This window comes from Thamnophis sirtalis, unplaced genomic scaffold, assembly GCF_051295495.1.
Source record: "Thamnophis sirtalis isolate CommonGarterSnake01/CBP01778 unplaced genomic scaffold, rThaSir2_p1.2 scaffold_5, whole genome shotgun sequence".
NCBI classification, from domain to species: domain Eukaryota; kingdom Metazoa; phylum Chordata; class Lepidosauria; order Squamata; family Natricidae; genus Thamnophis; species Thamnophis sirtalis.
The window spans coordinates 26,828,194-26,847,754 of record NW_028261385.1 but is presented as its reverse complement, the minus strand read 5'-3'; the positions used below and the strand labels follow the sequence as shown (position 1 = coordinate 26,847,754).

Here is a 19,561-nt window from a genome sequence, read left to right as displayed (position 1 = left end):
TAAGAATATTTGAATTTCATCACTGACTCTTCCTGATTAGGATTGCAACTCCTAGAATCTTCAAATGTGCATGAACCCTAGAGGATTTAATATCTGATCTTCAACCATATATACAGAGGATAAGAATGTTTTTATAGCTGAAAAAGATTTAAACACAATAACAAGTAACTAGCTCAAGACTCTAATCTGCATATTTATCTACACAGAAGATTAAACAATCCTCCCCATTAATAGAAATCCTGCCTGTGCAATCCCATCACATTTTCTGTAATGAGGGTTCTCTCTCTTAATTGACTGCTCCCTAGGCAGCATCACTTCAACCCTTTTCTCAAGGTCTTTCTCACATAACATCATCCTTTCTGTTGTCAGACAGACCATTCCAGTTAAGAACCTATTTGTGATCTAGAAGACTAGCATTGGCTCACTACCAGACTCTACTTTCAGGCTGTAATTTTGGGGGAAAAGGAGAAGCATTTTTTTTGGCTATCTTGCTAATTCTGCTCAGTGCACAGCTGCTACAAATTAAAATTACCAACACAAAAATACAATATCCAGAACTTCCTGTAATAAAGTACTACTCCACTCCAATCTTAACTCCTCTAACCATTGAGTTAGGATTATTCTATAAATGGACTAGGTATCTATTTAGTCATCTATTATACCAATTATTATTTGATTACAACAACAACAAATCAAATACATTAATAAAACCAACAAAACAGAAGGGGGTGGGGGTGGGGTGGAGGAACGCATACCTTCCAAAGCAAATATTCTTTCTCCAAGAGCTTCAACAATTGTAAGGAGAGCTACTTCATTTGAGACATTAAAGAAATGCTTTTCAGTTGGCTTGCTTGCAATGGATTTGATTTCCTCCACTAATTTCTCAGGGTTTCGATTCCCTCTGTTATAGGAGCCAAGAATCTGTGGCATGCAGGGGGGAAAAATGAAGAAGCAATTTTAAAAAGTAGTGATACATACATACATACATACATACGTACGTACGTACGTACGTACATACATACATACATACACATACATACATACATAATCTCCAATAGTTTACAATTAGTACATGTGTAAGAAGCATAAAATGGCACAGTCAGCAAGTCTGTCATAGTCTTCAGTCTCTAGAATAAATACAGTAGTAATGACTAACCCAAATTAACAGCATTCCAATGTAGACCAAGCATCTGCTAATCAGACATTTCCCACCATAAGAATAATCTAGGATGACCTTCCCTAACATGCTGCCTTTGTCAAAATTTCCCCAAAATAAGAATTGTTGATTTGGAAGTGTCCGTGTGCATTGAATATCATCCATATTATGAAAAAATGCATAAGCTAACCATGACCAGCTCTATATAGATTAACCATCCTTCCGAGGTGGGTAAAATGAGGACCCAGATTGTTGGGGGCAATATGCTGACTCTCTGTAAACCGCTTAGAGAGGCCTGAAAGGCCTATGAAGCGGTATATAAGTCTACTGCTATTGCTATTGCTATTGCTATAATCATGGAATTATTATTGCCTGGTAGAATATCACCATGTTTGAAAAAATCAATCCCACAAACACATTGATTCAATTATATGTAGCTATAACATAGTAATCTAAAAATATTATTTTTAAGAACAAGCATTAAGATTTTGGACTGGGAAGTCTCAGAGTCTAATCTACCTAGACCCATGGAAACACATAGGATGACTTTGGACCAGTTGCTTTCTCTTAGCTTAATCTATTTCAGAGAATTGTTGTTAAGCAAGAAGATAGGAGAATGTCCACTATATACCATATTCAAGATACATATATATGTATCTTGAGCTACCATAGAAAAAGTGGGGTATACATCTAATTAAAAATACTTGTGTGAAACAATGACAATGAAAAACAGTGATCTTGTGGCAACAATTGTCCATTGTTTATTCTCAGCAGTTGAAGAAAAATGGAAGAACACATCATTAATATTAAAAATAGAGTCAATGTGTACTTTAAAGAAAAATACGGACCCAATGAGTAATGAACAAAAATTAGCATGTAGCTAATATTGGAAGAGCACTAACTCATCAAAAAGAAAAGATTCTTTCTTCAAGGCAAATTGAGGAAAAGGGGAAGAATCATTTCTAGATATATAGCACAGTTTTTCTACTAAGCATCACTTACAGCAATAGAAAATCTCTGTATATTGTCTTTTTCACAATCATCAATCACTTTTTGTAATCGGTAATTGTCATGAGATTCTCCATCAGTCACAACTACCATGACTTTTTGAACCCCTGGGCGGGCCCCATGAGCTTCTGTAAATGCTTCATTCCTAAAATGAGAGTGAAAACCTGTAAATCTGCAGATAAGGACAAGGACAAAACATAAATATCAACATCAGTAGGAAATTTTAAAAAAAAATGGCATAGTGGGTGACTCCATAGGCCTTTGGTTGGAATTTTCAGGGCTCCCTTTCTATCCTTAAAGTCAAGTTGTACATGGGCAAGGCTGTGGAAGATCTGCATAGTTCTTTATATAGGTTGATACTTGTTTATAAGGCTGTAAGGCACCTACCTTGCCGTCTCAATGCCAAGAGCTGTCATGGTCTCAAATCCTTCTCTCTGCTTAATTTTGCCTGCTGCTTCAAGTACCTCTTCTGTGGTTGAATATGCATTGAGATAAAATTCATGGGTTACATTTTCACCATATTGAACGATCCCAACCTGGAATACAAAATCATCTGCTGAGGAAATTTTCACAATGATGCCAACACTCACAAGACAGCAACTGAAGAATTTACCTTTCAGTTAAAGGCAGAAGACCACCCACACCATGAGAACTTTTTTGTTTTATATGGTAAAGCAGAAATGCGGTTTACTAAGAATAAGCATTAGGCTGTTGGACAGAGTTCAGTTACACAGACTTTACTCTTCTTGCCACCTGAAGCATCTAAATAGATCATGTACAGCCTTCTTCTCACTCCTTTGCAGACTTGGGGCCTGTCTGTTTCACCATGTTCCATCCGGCCTGTTTCTTCTTGTTTTTGTACAGGTTTCTGAGAACATGAAACCTATAAACCTATAAGATCTTTTGGGATTCTCAGCTTCTTCAGAATATTTCACAGATAAAACCAATCAATTCAATTGAAGGTCTTTCCAGAATCAATGAAACACATGTTGATGGCTTTCTCAATTATTTAATGGCATTAGCAATAATTTATGTTGCTCAGTCTTTTCTAAAGCAGCCAAAACATCTACCATTTCTATGTAGGACTCTAATCTGCATTGGATGATGGTTTTGTTAATGTGTGAAACTACAATAGACTGCATACTCTGTTAAATCTCCTTTCTTTGATATCAATCTGTAGATACCCTTCAATATATTGGCTGTTCTACAGATTTGCTACAGATTTGGTTGGATCTTCTACTGATTCCTTCTCTGTAAATGTCCTTCAATTCCTATAGTGCTTTCTTCTATTTCTTAGTTTTGACGTTCTCTTTCCATACTTAGCTTTAACAATGTGTTTGATTTCATTCTACAGTTCCTCTGATTTTTTCACCAATGAGTTTGGAACTTCGAAGTAATTCCTGATGTCCGTGAAAATGATGGAAATCAAAATAATCAAAATTATATTGTGGAAATGTGTTGGCTTTTTATTTCACTTCAGCTTGACCTGCAACTTGCACATGATCTGTTGCACAGCAGGTCCCGAATATCTTTCCTGTTATAATTGAGCTGCTCTACCACTTTGTAGTAATAATATAGTCAGGTTGGTTTTTGAGTACTCCCTATCTATAGGTATCACTGCTTTTTTTTGGGGGGGGGCAATAGCCAACAGGTGGATTCCTATAATTGTCAATCAATTTACTTTAGAAAAGAAAGGTGGTATGTAACAAAATAATAGTGCCTTTGCCAAATACTCTTTCCTTCATTTTCATCTGCTTAATTTTATAAGAAGGTTTAGTCTAAATGTGAGCTAAGCAATATTCTACTAGTATATTTTAAATGTATGCTCTGCATTGAATTTTGAATATGCTGCTTAGTCCAGCCATTCAATGCTAATATACTCTGACTTGGCATATTTACCTCTTATTCATCCATTAATAAAACTCTACTATTAAAAGACTGAACATTAAACCAATCTACCTAGACATATCCTTTTATAGCTGGATCAGTTTACATTCTAGCTTTCAGTTTTCAGATGTGCTTCTCGATCTTTTTTATAGTTCATTCCTTTTAGTACAAACATCTTTATTTACTGGCTGTCTTTGATGTAATTAAACTGAGGAATGTAAGGGTCATTAAGAGTTAAGAAACTGATTAAGACCTGGCCTTTCCACAAAGTTTTCGGAGACTGAGATGCTTATATGTAAACTATTAAAATATTTTTTCCTAAGTTGGGAGGGAGGTTGTTCTATGCAATACAGGAAGTGAATATTAGTGAAATTCAATCAGTCTATTTTCTACCAGTCCAGTGTATATTTTACTATATCTCGGTTGTTCATTTTTTGATACTTTGTAAACCACTTATAAACATTATATAAAAATATCTTACAAAGTTTCAGTAATGAGTAAATACATAAAGAATATGCGTTTTACAAAATGAGCAAAAGAAGAATGTTCTTCAAATTTCTGATGATACATTTGCACCAAATTCCAGTTGCTGAGAACAATAATGAAAAACATGGTTGCTTGTCTATGGATTCCCTGCAGTTCAGGGGTGGGTTTCAGGCGGTTCGCGGCGGTCCCCGCGAACTGGTTGGTCGGCGAACCCGGAAGTAAGTAACTTCCGGGAACGCCGAAGTGTCCACCCACCCGCCCGCGTTTCTTACCCGGTTTTGATGAGTTCTGCACTTCCACGCATGCGCAGGATGCATACAGCGCCTGCGTGATCCTCCAGGAGCAGCTGGAGCATCGCACAGATGCTAGTATGCATGCGTGCACTGCGCACGTGCACGAGGACGCCGCCGGCCCCGTTCCAACCAAACCGGTTGGAACGGGGCGAGAAACCCACCCCTGCTGCAGTTGGTGCTAGTTGATCATTCTGGAAATTGTAATGGACTTCAGGTCTGTTCCAAGAACATTCTATTTTCAGTTCTTAAATTTACTAAATAGATTTAATATATCTGATTCTACTGATCTTCTACTTGAGAAGATTTTGTTCTGCGTAGATTGTATAGATCTCTCTCATGCTTGTACAATATATAATGTTCCCCTTGCAAAGTTTGTGCTGACAGGTAGTTTTAGGGAAATATGCTTTATAGTGATGGCATCCCAAAGTAGGGTTCCTATTCTTAGCAGATGATCTGGAAATGAGGACAAGACACCCATATTCACACAGAAAGAACTAATATCATGTCAGCTTCTTGGAAATTCCATAGAGTTCTATCAGAGGAAATAATAGGAAGTTGAAACAAATGTATGACTTTCTTGTTTTTGAACCTACGACTACAGAAATGGATAGCATAGCAATCCAATTCTTGATGACGGTCTACATTTCTTCCATGGACATTCCAATAATATGTATTTATTTAACTCATTTCATGCTTGCCTAGGCCATGCCATTCAAGAAATGTGACTGTGGTATGTGGTATATGATTTCCATGATCATGTCCACTCATGTTATACATTGTGTTATTTGATTGATTGGCTGTTCTTGCAATTCATGGTACTCTTACCGATAACTTCTCCAACTTGGTAATTTGAAGATTTAATTTATCAGAATATGCATAAATAATCATTGGCTTCCAAATGATGGATGTGATCGGGTGATAAAGCCCTAGCCCTTTTAAACATGTCTCAGATGCTTTGCAAGCATATAAAATAGGGTGAAGTTTCAATATTGTTTGCACATGCTATTTTAAAGCTTAAAAAAGACTGCTTTGGGTGCTCCTGCCTCTTTCTCAATATCCAACATTAACCGCCATACATTATCACGAAGAAAATGATTGCTTTAAATATTCCAATCTTTACTGTCACAGAAATAGCCTTGATCTTCATGATGTCATCTATATACGCAATTACCTTCCCTCAAATGATCAATCTCCCTTTTTAATTCTTGAGTACATTTTCCACTTTTATCTATTCTGTATCCTAAAACAACAAAACTTCCCCTATACTTCTTCAACTCAACTGTGAATTCACAAAGTTTGCTGGTTCATTTTATCTTTCTGTTCTTAATATTTAAGATTAATGCATTTTTTTAACTTTCCATTTGTAGTTTTCCTAAGGCTTTTTACCTTTGTTTAACAGAATGGTGTGGTCTTCATATTTTAAACTGTTCCTGGTTTAATCTCCAATTTGGACTGCAGTTGTTATATATTCTGAAAGTGCCAGATCTGCTGTCTTAAAAACCTTAAATGTTCTCTCCAATACCATTTTGTATTCATTATCTGATCATACATATTCTCTGCCTTTTCCGAAAACTTCCTGACATTTTTCTGACCATATATAGCTGTATTCTTCTTCTAAGTTCTTAAGCAATCCTTTGTTTGTATAAGGAATGAGTGTAATATTTTGACAGTGTGTGAATATACACCAATTTTTCAATCTCTGTGCCATGGTGTTGTTTCATATTTGTTGACATGCAGCTGTTTGTACTTTAGATGGTTCTTTTCTGAAAGCTTTCAATAGTTCAGTCAGTTCATCTCTGATGTTTTTCTACAAATAGTTTATTGCTCTCGTATATCACTTTAAAGTGGAGTCAGTGCCTATATGCATTCTCTCTCTATAAATTGATTTGTGTTCTTTATTTATTTAAAAGTTTTATATGGCTGAACATCAATTCTGTGTAACCAAAGAAATGGTTTTTTGTCATTCTATACTAATCCTAACTTCAAGTTATTTCAGTATAGCCTTTCAATTGTTCTTTAAGCACATTTTCTTTCTCTATGTCTATCTCCCATGTACACATGCTCTATATTTCCATCATGCTATTTTTTAAGGTAAGCAATATTATGTAAAATACCTAAATACAAAGAAGCGAAGCTATGAGACAGGAGAAAGCAAAAGGAAATATAACTACGCCTAGTTTACAACTCCCCAATTCACTATATTTTTCTATCCTTGCAAACCATCTATGCTTTTAGTATATCCCCATGCTGATTCATACATTGTTTTTTGGCCTTTGAACTTCTCACCTCTCTGCTTCTAAGATCTCATAAGCTTCTACAACTTTCTCAGTCTTCCTCTTCCTCTCAGTTCATATAGTTCTTTTATGACTTAGCCCTAACTCATTCTGCATTTCTGACCAAGTTACCGCAATAAACTTATTTTATCCAAAAGGGTGATATACTTTTGATCACCCACCCACTCTTGATCTTATCTCTTCTGCTTTTACCACACATACTTCTTAATCACCCAACTCCTACTGCATGCAGCCACAGGCAGAAGCACGTTATCGTTGTGCCATTGTCTCCATCCAGTTGTATAGTACAAAGTGCAACTGTCAGTACAATAGAAGAATAGGAAGCAGACAAAGAGCATACACCCAGCAAAAATGCCTATGAGCCTATGGACTGGGAATTTGAAAAATCTCTTGAAACTATTAAAGTGTCTCAGCAGATGGCAGCACCTGGAAGAATTTGTTTTGTCTTGGAGGCTTAGCAGAATTGCTTCTGATACATACAGTACTTTGAAAGAAAACTTTCAGGAAACAGCAGTACTGGAGGCTGCATTGGACAGTAGGAGAAAAACATTGTGGAACAAGGCAGTGGTGTATATTACTTCAAATACGATTCCAACATTTTATAGCTTTGCCCTGGCCATATACAAAGCAATGAAATAAGTGTAAGAAGGGGCTTGTCTGTAGACTCATACAGAACCAATATGACTTTTCCCCATAGCAATAGTATTTTAACACAGTGTTTTTTCATTGCCATGTCTGTGTTTTATGCAAATATGCATGTGTCTTTGATATCCAAATGCATATATTTATTTATCTATTATTTACTTATTTACATTTCCTATTTCTAAAATGCCCATGTTCCTTTGCAATATGATTGGCTCACAACTTTTTCATTGGCACTATAAATGTTGATTAGCTTTGCATCATGCGTGAAGAGTTTCTCCTTCTTCTCTTGGTGGCTGAGATGAATATCTGACTTCACCTCTGACAAGCTGATTATTTGTAATACAATCAGAGGTGGTATTCAAGCGGTTCTCTCCGGTTTGGGTGAACTGGTAGCGATGGCTGCGGGAGGCTCCGCCCACCCGCCCCAACATAATGCGTGAGCATGGCACATGCACAGAAGGCAGTGTGCATGTGTTGACGCGGTGCATGTGCTCACATTTGTGAACCGGTAGGGAAGGTAGGTAAATCCCACCGCTGAATACAGTTTTTTCCAGATGATCTGGTACCATTAAACATTCCCTTTGATATCTATGAATTAATTGACATATGTAAGAAACTATAAAAGATTTCTTGTCTATTGCAGAACCACTCCCTAGGATTGGTAAATTAGAAAAGTTTATATTATTGCAGCTATCCCTGATTGTATAGCTATGCTATAGATCAGATCAAATCAAATATAACACATTTGCCTTAGTGTACCTGTGTATCATGGGGGCCTATACTCATATTTTGCAGTATTCGCTTCAAAAAATTGGTGACATCTTTCCATTCAAAAATACTGTTAGATCCATCAAGAACAAAGACAATATCCAACCGGGACTTGCATTCTGCAATAGGAAACATAAAATAAGAAAATATTCAAAGCACGTAGTGGTTTTTCTGTTAAATTGAAACCCTGCTACTCCTTTAATTTCAAAATAAATTACTTTTAAGTGACCCATAAGAGATATGATACATCTCAGATATAACTTATATGCAAGATTAAGTGCTCTGAGTTTCTACATTCCATTGTACTATCTATTTTTCTAGTATAGTTTATACGGTAGAGACTTACACACTGGAACACATCCAAGCAGAAGATGAAGGATGAAGTTTTTGAATTGCTAGAATTTGAATCAGTGCCTCTGGATAATGTGCATAATAAAGTTTGGCCTGGTGAAGGGAAATGGAGGTTCATCTTCTATGGTATTATGGAATTCATTGGGCTATTTTGGACCATCATTCTCTCTCTGCCCAGCCTGAAACTCAATCTATTTTGCCTCTGGAGCAGTGTTGGGTTCCTATTATTTTTACTACTGGTTTGCTTGTGTGTTTACATGATGCTTCTGCGCATGAGCAGAAGCGTCCGGGTGGGTGGCCAGAGCTCCCACCAGTGCTATTAGCGGTTCGGCTGATCCGGGCTGAACTGGTAGCAATCCACCTCCACTCTGGAGCAAATGTTGGACTGACTTCTAGCACTGATATACTGGTTCTATGGTTCTGGAGCTTGTTGTAACTAGATGATGCTAACACATCAGTATAGGAGATGGAGCTATTACTCCAGTCTGGAAGGTTTCAGATTAAAGAGCTTCTAGTAGCATCTTGAGATGTTCTGAAAGTGGTGATCTGAGATGGCATAGAGTAGCTTTATGGACAAGAGAGAGCATGGTTTAGTTAATGGTTATTTCATGAATACTAGGCCTTTGCATCCTACATGGAGATCAAGAAATATCTCAATAATAAAGAGCATTTTCAATTTTTTAAGTTATTCATAACTATGTTTAAATGTGGTTCTAAAATATATACAGTTTTATTAAGATTGCTGTACAGGAATTCTACTTAAGGCATATTGTATTTCAAATGTTTCTTTGGCGTGTGTTTTGTGACCATCCCTAGCCATTTTAACTATTTCAGAATGCATAATTACAGAAACAAGTTATTCATGCAACTTGCCAAACATTATAGTGATTGTCTTGAAGAAATCACAGAAGCCTCCAATATTTAGGACTCTTGAAGTCTAATTACATCAATAGTTTGCTGGAATAGATCTGGAATTATATTACTACCATGTGTAGGGATAGTTGTATAGCATCATTTGTCTATATAAAAAAGAACAACTGCAGTGACCTTGAATAGAAAAGAAGACTAAAAGTAAAGGGAAAGGACATTTATTGTAATTGTCCTCAATTGTCCTCAACCAAGGAGCAATGTAAAGAAAGGAAGAAGGAAGATAGTAGGGTAGCAATCATATCCTCCAAGAAGGCTTCCAAAAGTATTTTTGAAAAGAACATTTTTAATATGATTAAGCAATTTAATTTCTGCTTCTGGGAATCAGCACACAGAATGGAGCCTTGTATCTCATAAAAACCAATACAAGGACAAGTGTTTTGTCTTCTTGAATTAAAGAGGCATTTAGCTTTCTGTGGTGGCCTGAAGATTATTATTAGACTGCTTTTCATTTGTGACTAATACTATGAACTTGTTTATTCTGAAAATAAATTCCAGGAGCAGTAAGCATTTAGGTAATATACAAACAGATATAACATTTTCCTAATTTGGTCATACCAGTTGCCTTGAAAATTAGTTTATATTTCTGATGTGACTCTGTGTATATATTAAACTTTTTTTCAAGATCTACCTACGTTCAACACATACAAAAACATTTTTTATGTATGCATACCTCGCAATGGAGCAATGGAATTTACAACCTCAAAATTGGAACTAACGTTGGAGCAGATACCAGTGGTGTAATAGGAATGTCCACATTTATAAGCATAAAGAGGTCCACATGCCTATGATAAAGAGACAAATAATTGTTCTTTAATGTTTAAATAATTCACCATATTGTATAGCAGCTATTTTGATATCCACAATGGTTGGAAATATGCTTACTGAATTCCTAAGTAAAACTATAAATCATTGCAACAGCAATATGACGGCACAGCCACAACTGAAATTACCAAAGGGATCTGATCCAGTTTTGGAATTCTGTGCAGTAGAAACTTATCCTTCTTATATTTGGGTGTTAAACAAGGAAAGGTTAAAGGTTTATTGCATTTATATGCCGCCCTATTCCTGGAGGGACTCATGGCGGCTACCAAACCCAGGGGAGGGGGGTAGTACAAACAAGGTAACACAACAAACAAGATACAGAGAAAAATTTTAAAACAATCAACAGTCACACAATTCGAGCGGGGAAGGGAACTCGTCAACCCCAGGCCTGCCGGAACAGCCAGGTTTTAACGGCTTTACGGAAAGCCTGAAGGGAGGTGAGGATCCGAATCTCCGCGGGGAGTTCGTTCCAGAGGGCCGGAGCAGCCACAGAGAAGGCCCTCCTCCGGGTGGTTGCCAATCAACATTGGCCGGTAGATGGAATCCGGAGGAGGCCTAATCTGTGGGATCTAAGGAAGTCTAGAGAACCCCAGGAACCCAGCAATTCAACTCTGAGCTGCATTTATTCTCTACCATAGTAACAAAATTATTGCTCTGAATATATCTGATAAATGTATATCTGATACATACACCTTTATAAAATAAACACACTAATACAATGTTAAATACACTGATAAATACACAGATATAATATAAATAAACAGATATATACCTCTTTATTATGAAATAAACAGGTATATGTAATTCTAAATTATGTCCCATTTTCCTAGGTTATTCCAATACAAGTACTCCTCGACTTATGATCACAACTGAGCCCAAAATTTCTGTTGTTCAGTGAAACATTTGTTAAGTGGAGTTTCCCCCATTTTATGACCTTTCTTGACCCAGTTGTTAAGTGAACCATTGCAGGGGTTAAGTTAGTCACACAGTTGTTAAGTGAATATGGCTTTAGAGCAAAACTAATATAACAGCATTTAAGTCCCATGAAACTCCACTACAGATCTCAAAGTAGGCATTTTGGGAAAAAAAGTAACTTTATCAGCAGAACTCAGGGAAATATTGCTGAATTCACACACATCACAGGGATTCATGATATTTCAGAAAATCTCAGCACTGACAAGCGTTTCTTAGGACTTTATAATTATTATTAGAACCACTTGTAAATCTGTCTCGGTGCAACCAGCATCTCCATAACCACCCCCTCTTTCCTCCCAACTCATCCCAATTTAAATCTTATATCAGTTTTGCTAGTTCAAGCATCTGAGGATAGGAGTTCTGGTTCATGAAAGCTTAAACCATATAAATTAATTTATTTGAAAATATGCTACCGTGTTTACCTACATAATATGGCTTGGGCTTTATTATGGGGGGAGGGCTTATTGTTTTGGGGTTGCCGGGTGGCTGCTCTCTTGTGAGTGGGCTCCCAAAGAGCTGGCCAACCTCAGGGGTGAATGGCAGTGTTGCGCTGTCAACAGCCATGAAGCGACCATGCTCACGAGCAGCCACCTGGCAAATCCCCTTTGCAGCTGGGCACATTGCCATTCACTGACCTAGGGGTATTGCTAAGCCGTGTGAGTGCCTGTTTGCCGCCGCCCAGCTCCCGTGGCTTGGCACCTTCCAAATACTAGTGAATGGTGCTCTGCACGGCTGGAAAGGGGGGTTGTGCGAGCGGCTGTCCTGCTCTCACTCACCCGCCTCCCAGCCTCACGATGCATGGCCCAGCTCTCATTACGGAGCCAGGGCACCTCCGCCGCTGCTGATGCCAACCCAGCCTGGCTTTTTCTGCAGCTTCCAACCCGAGTCTTTCAGCAGTGGCCACTCTGGGCTCACACTCTATGATTGTGGGCCAGCTGCCTGCAGAGCATACAACCATAGAGTGTGTGCCCAGAGCGGCCACTGCCGAAAGACTCAGGTTGGAAGCTGCAGAAAAAGCCAGGCTGGAATGGCAGCGGTGGCAGAGGTGCCCTGGCTCTGTAATGAGAGCTGGGCCATGCATTGGGAGGTGGGTGAGTGAGAACGGAACAGCGCTCATGCAACCCCCCTCTCCAGCCATGAAGACTGCCATTCACTGGCATTTGGAAGGCGCCAAGCTGTGGGATCCAGGCGGCAGCGAACAGGCGCTGACGTGGCTTGGCGATATCCCTAGATCAGTGAATGGCGCTGTGCCCGGCTGCAAAGGGGGTTTGCCGAGTGGCTGCTCGTGAGCGTGGTCGCTTCGTGGCTGTTGTGTTGCACTGCTGTGACAGCACAACACAGCCATTCGCCCATGAGGCTGTGCCTCGCTCTTTGGGAGCCCGCTCGCAAGAGAGCAGCTGCCCAGCAACCCCCCTCTTCAGCTGGGCACAGTGCTGCTCACCAACCTAGCAGTATCCCGAAGGCGCCAAGCAATGAGATCACCTTTGCCTCCCTCCAGGTTCCCGCTGCTTGGCACCTTCGGGTAATTGCTAGGTTGGTGAGTGACGCTCTGCCTGGCCAGAGGTGGGGGGTTATCCAGGGGGCTTATATGTGTGTGGGGGTCATATTTTTTGCCCACCAGAAAGATGTGGCATGGCTGTATTATGAGGACATGTCATATTTTCGGGGAAACACGGTACCAAAGTCTGATTTTGATGTTGTAAACTAATGCAGTTCTCCTCCTTCAATAATTACTCCTTGGCATGAGACATAAAGTACTTCTTGGTAGTCCAAAGAATCTGTGCTGGTTATCTATGTATCCAAGAGGCATTTCTCTTTAACACTGGGTTGAATCCAGTATTCAGGAGCAGAATTCTGTTCATCGATTTTAGAGATCTTGGTTCCCACTAATCCTGCAATTCTCTGTACTATCTGAACATTTGTAGCCATGCTGGCTGGTAATTCTGGAGTTGGTCCACATGTTTTCATGTTGCAAGGCTGAGAAATACTGCTTTAGAGCATCCCTAAGCATACTATGAGAAGTGTTAGAAGGAATGGGAGAAAGATGACGGCACTGACTAAAAGTAGCTCTCCTCATTTCCATCTGTAGAATCAGTGCTGCATCTAGTGTCTTACATGGATGATAGCAATACCACTTAGACTTATATACGACTTCATAGTGATTTTTATAGCCCTCTCTAAGTGGTTTTACAGAGTCAACAATCTGGACACTCATTTTACCCACCTCAGAAGGATGGAAGGCTGAGTCAACCTTGAGCTTGGTGAGATTTGAACTGCCAAATTGCAGGCAACCAGGAGTCAGCAGAAGAAGCCTGCAGTACTGCTTTCTAACCACTGCGCCACCATGCTCAACATCATGTTGATGACGCTATCTATTCAGTTGTGTTCAACTTTTGGCGATTATATCGGCCAGGTCACTCAACGTTTTCTAATCCTGCACTATATCCTTGAGTTCCTCATGGCTCTGGCTGGTATCAGCCTTGATGGTGTCCAGCCGCCATGTTCTTTTGTCATCTGATTTCCTTTTACTTCTAACTTTCAAACATAATTGCTGCTTTCCCACGCATGACATGGTCAAAATAAGTGAGATGCAGTTTTGTGATTTTTGCTTTCCTTTGCAAGTTTTGTATTCCTTCTCTAAATGGGGGACGAAATCTTCTATATGTGGAAGCTTTCATGGTAAATATTATAGTATTGGTTATAGTAAATATGCATATTGTTTTTTATTTTCCTCAAGATATATTTACTCACCAAAAACCCTCCTTTGGGATTTGTCACTAAGGTTGACCCAAGAGTCATATTCTCCTTTACTTCTGTAACTTGAGGAATTGAAGTGTCGGCTATAGATAGATTGAAAATTAAGTTAGATATGGGGATATATGCAAACAAGACATTAAATCATATCCTGGCTTGTTTAAAATGCCAAATTTGTATGTAAAACATGGATCTTCTTGGCTTCTTTTCCTTTTTTCTCCCTGTTCCCTCTTGGTTAAAACTATGAAATACAAGTGAAATGCCTGGCTTTCATCCCAGAATCTTTGTCTGGGCTAATGCTTCACATAGTTTTCTTGAACCTCAAGGAGAATGTCAAAATAGCAACAGGGTGACACTAGAAGATATGCATCCATTTAAAGTTGAAAATTAGGAACAAATAAACTTTTCATTTTCTGTATACCTCCACTGTTGGATCAGTAAATTATCAGCTGTATATATAATATTTCAGTGGGCAATAAAGGTTATGGGAATGGCAGTGAAATAGATCTCACACTAGTTCCTCTGTTAGTAAAAACTATATAATTGACTTTGAAGGAAGTTTCTGGACCTTTGGTAAAAGATTCTGAGAAGTAACAAATATAGCTAAAAGACCCATTGCACCCCCATACAATGAGTGGGGAAATGAGTGGAAAGAGAATATTGGAATTTACAGATGGTCTTTAACTTACGACCAGGCACTTAATGAATGTCTGAAATTACAACCAGCCCAGAACAAGTGTTTTATGGCCTGTAAAACACTTCTGGCCATTGTAACATGTCATACAGGGGTGGGTTTCAACTGGTTTGCGGCGGTCCCCGCGAACCGGTTGGTCGGCGAACCCAGAAGTAAGTAACTTCCGGGAACGGCGAAGGGCCCACCCGCCCGCTCGCGCTCCTTACCGGTCTTTGAAGGCTTCTGCACTTCCACGCAGGAGCATGGCACATACAGCGCCTGCACAATTCTCCGCGAGCAAATGGATGGCACATACAGCGCCTGCGCGAGTCTCCGCGAGCAGCTGGAGCATCACGCAGGCGCTAAGACACATGCATGAACTGCGCGCGTGCACGAGGACGTCACCGGCCCCGTTCCAACCGAACCGGTTGGAACGGGATTAGCAACCCACCCCTGATGTCATACTATACACATCCCAGTCATGTAATTGCATTTTGGGTGTTTGACAATTGGCTACAATTGGTAGCAGCTTCTGCAGTCACATGACCATGATTTGCTATGTTTTTTGTCTGTTTTTGGCATTTTTTTGCTGGAAAAATGAATTTGGAGTTTTGCAGAATGAATCTGCAGATTTGTTTAACAACAGCCATGGAAATCTTGTAAAATAGGGTCTGTCTTGTGGGTTCTTCAACTATGATCAGAAATACAGTTACAATTGTGATTGTAAGTTGACAACTACTTGTGTACCATTTATATTAAAAACTGTATTATAGCGCCCTCCTTTTCTTTGCAGAGAGGACTTTAATTTCTTTTTATCACTTTGCCTGTTTAGTGAGTGTCCTTTGATTATGATGCATGTTACCTCTGGTCTCTTACTTAAACATGTTTTTGGCTTCTAACTTGATTTTGTCAGGGTAGGTCAATTTGCAATTTCTTTCATTGACTTTCTTACCTGGCAGATTTAATTTTACACATGGCAAACCATTACCCTGTCCTACAGGGCATTTATAGACATCACCTGTTTTCTTTTGGGGCTGACCAGCCAAAGGAGAACCAATAAGAACCCTGCAGAATAATAATAATAATAATAACAATAACAATAACAATAACAATAACAACAACAACAACAACAACAACAACAATAATAATAATAATAATAATAATAATAATAATAATAATAATATTGATGATGCCAAATGCAGACTTTGCAAAGAAGCTGATGAAACTGTTGATCACATACTCAGCTGCTGTAAAAAAATCGCGCAGACTGATTATAAATTGCGGCACAATTCAGTAGCACAAATGATCCATTGGAATTTGTGCAAAAATTATAATATTAAAACAGCAACAAACTGGTGGGAACATCAGCCTGAAAAAGTCACCGAAAATCAGATGGTCAAGATCTTGTGGGATTTCCATATACAAACCGACAAAATACTGGCGCATAATACACCAGACATCACACTGGTTGAGAAAAATAAGGTCACAATCATAGACATCGCAATACCAGGGGATAGCAGGGTCGCCGAGAAGGAACATGAAAAAATCGCAAGATACCAGGACTTAAAAATCGAAATTCAACGACTATGGCACAAACCAGCAGTGGTAATTCCAGTGGTAATTGGCACACTGGGTGCTATTCCAAAAGCACTGGAATTACATTTAAAACAGTTAAAAATTGACAAAATCACCATCAGTCAAATGCAAAAAGCCGCACTGCTTGGATCTGCACGCATATTACGAAAATACGTTACGACGTCCTAGGCCCCTGGGTGGGGCCCGACTAGTAACCAATGCCAAATCCGGCGAAACAACTGGCCGCTGTGATACAATTGTACAATAATAATAATAATAATAATAATAATAATAATAATAATAATACATTAATTTTATATATATAGTCAATGCAATACATTAGTACCAATTTGCTATCTAATATAATTTGCATGCAGAAAAGCTAGCGGAGTAAAAATGCGTTTATAATAGCAGATAGGAGTGGCAAGGTAGATAAATTTCTCTAATTTATTCTTTGTTTAAGAACACCACAAGGTGTTCATTATAACCTATAAAATTCTAAATGACTACGGACTTATTAAGTTACAGAGGTATGGGAAGGGGAGGGGAAGGGGGAGATAATAATTAACTAATTAATAATCTCACCATTTTCCCTCTTCATTTTCAAATTGCTGCACACTGTATCCAAACATGTCTTCCACAGGACCACTAAAAGTCATCGTATCTTTCACATCAACGTTGGATGACAAAGAAAGATGCAGCAGAACTGTTTTTTGTTTTTAAAAAAGAAAACAATGGAGAAGATTGAGCTGGTCTCAATGACAAAGTTTTGTTGTTGTTGTTATTGTTAGTTGTGAAGTCATGTCTGACACATTATGAACCCATGGACCATGTTCCTCCAGGCCTTCTTGTCCTCTAGCATCCCCTGGAGTCCATTTAAGCTCATGTTTACTGTATCGGTGACTCCATTCAGCCATGATAGTGATTCTCTGTCATCCCCTTCTTCTTTTGCCCTCAATCTTTCCCAGCATTAGGCTGGGAAAGTTTACATGCTACCTAAAAAGTTTACATGCTAGCTAAAAGCCATCAGAAATTTGAAATTGAAATACATTCTCAGCAACAGTGATCTGGGAGACACATGACAGCATATGATAACAGATATGTTGAAGGCTTCCTATTAGACTGTTGTGTGTTAAATTTGCTACTTCAGTGGACTGTTAAATAGTAAAGCTTCTTTGGAATCAAATATTCTGTTGTCACCACAGCATCTGCTCAGTTCTGTGTAATGGACAAAGTTTTTATTGGGATGGAATATAGAAGATGGAATATGGGATTTGATCTGAAAGCCATCAGCTGCTGGAAGATTACTGGGCTTTCTTTTGCAGTTGGTTGGCCGCTGTGAAAGCAGACAGCTGGACTAGATGGGCCAAAGGTATGATGAAGCAGGGTGTTGCTTAGGTTTTGATGATTGCCAAAACCAGATTCATATCTTTCCTCAGCTGTAGTACAATTTGTCATGTTGTCACTAACTATGATGGAGGAAAGGAAACAGAAAGAGAGCAATACCATGAACAGACCATATCTTTGCACTATATGATGAAGAAAAGAATTCAAAGCATTGTTTTCTAAAGGGTAGACTGTTTTGTCTTTAGTATAACCTCTCACCAGATTGTTACCCTGTTTCTCCGAAAATAAGACCTCCCCAGATAATTAGCCCAATCGGGCTTTTGAGCGCACGTGCTAAAATAAACCCTCCCCTGAAAATAAGCCTTCCCTGAAAATATTGCAACACAGCAGCAGGCCATGAGGTGACCACGCTCGCCACCTCCTGCACCTCAAAAATAATAAGACAAGAAATAAGGCCAAGAGCTTATTTCGGAGGTCAAAAGAAAATAAGACCCTGTCTTATTTTGGGGAAAACAAGGTATCTAAATAGCACATACTTGGTTGTGTTGGTGACTCCTAGTATTATTTTTCTTTTTCTTAAATGATTTAGTTTGATTTATTATCAAACACATTTTGTTTTAATGTAAGGGAAATAAACCTGACCAAAACACCAGGATTGCACATTAAATATATGACAGCAAAGTTCAGGAATTAATATTTCACAGAATTGTGCCTGATACGTTTTGATAACGGAAAATAGAAAACTGAACTTGGTTCCTGACAATTGCAAGGAAATTAGGCACTTTCCTTCAAAGTGGATTATCCTTGCCATATTCCAGGATTTTTTTTTTTAGTTTAGTGTTACTGTTAGATCGGCGGTAGAAATGACGAGGAGGCGTCTGAGGTAACCTTGAACCATTTATTCGAGCAAGAATGTAACGAACATCAACTGTGAGTAGACCGGCACCTCTCCTTCGTCTGACAGCCTTTTATACTCGGCTGTCAGATAGTTTAGCCAATGGACTCGCGTATGACAGCCCGGCAACCGGCAGGCGCATCTGATTGGCTAAGACGCGCCTGGCTGCCGCCGAGCTGTCATTCGTAAGTCCGAGGACTTACGAGGCTACAACAGTTACTTCCTATCTTATCTTACAGGCTTGGAATTTCTGAGGGTCTCCTATTCAAGGATTAATCAGGTCAAACTCTGCTTAGTTTCAAAACCCAGATAACCCAGGTAAGCTCAGTCAACCAACCAATCATCCAACCATCCAACCACCCAACCAACCAACCAACCATCCAAAAGTGGATCGTCTTCTAGGGTGCACTGGTGTTCAGTAAGGAGAGTTTTGGACCTATGTGGAAGGTTTAATTTCTAATTTTGTCCCTTAAGATTCAGTCAATGTGATGGGGAAGAAATGGCTTTGTCAAAGAGAAGAAAACATGGTAAAATTCTGGTAGTGAGGGATAAGGATTCTTGTAGTCATAGTGATTATGAACAAAACAACCTTCTTTCTAGGAAAGGATGTCAATCTTTCCATGAGATCTTTAGCTTAACATCATCAGAGAAGATGCAAAACACAATAGAAATAGAGAAGGATTAATGTATTTTAAGAACAAA

General features: G+C 38.9%; 1 protein-coding gene across 1 annotated transcript in view; it reads right to left on the bottom strand.

Annotated features, from left to right (window-relative positions):
• Positions 1–19,561, bottom strand: part of ITGA1 (integrin subunit alpha 1) — a 94,316-nt gene that overhangs the window by 45,663 nt on the left and 29,092 nt on the right. The window contains exons 2-9 of the mRNA XM_087715481.1: positions 17,203–17,323; positions 15,995–16,107; positions 14,367–14,455; positions 10,489–10,600; positions 8,529–8,656; positions 2,552–2,700; positions 2,159–2,309; positions 756–921 (exon numbers count right to left, since the gene is read on the bottom strand). Coding sequence (XP_087571607.1) covers positions 756–921; positions 2,159–2,309; positions 2,552–2,700; positions 8,529–8,656; positions 10,489–10,600; positions 14,367–14,455; positions 15,995–16,107; positions 17,203–17,323 — 1,029 coding nt within the window. The remainder of the gene's footprint in view (positions 1–755; positions 922–2,158; positions 2,310–2,551; positions 2,701–8,528; positions 8,657–10,488; positions 10,601–14,366; positions 14,456–15,994; positions 16,108–17,202; positions 17,324–19,561) is intronic.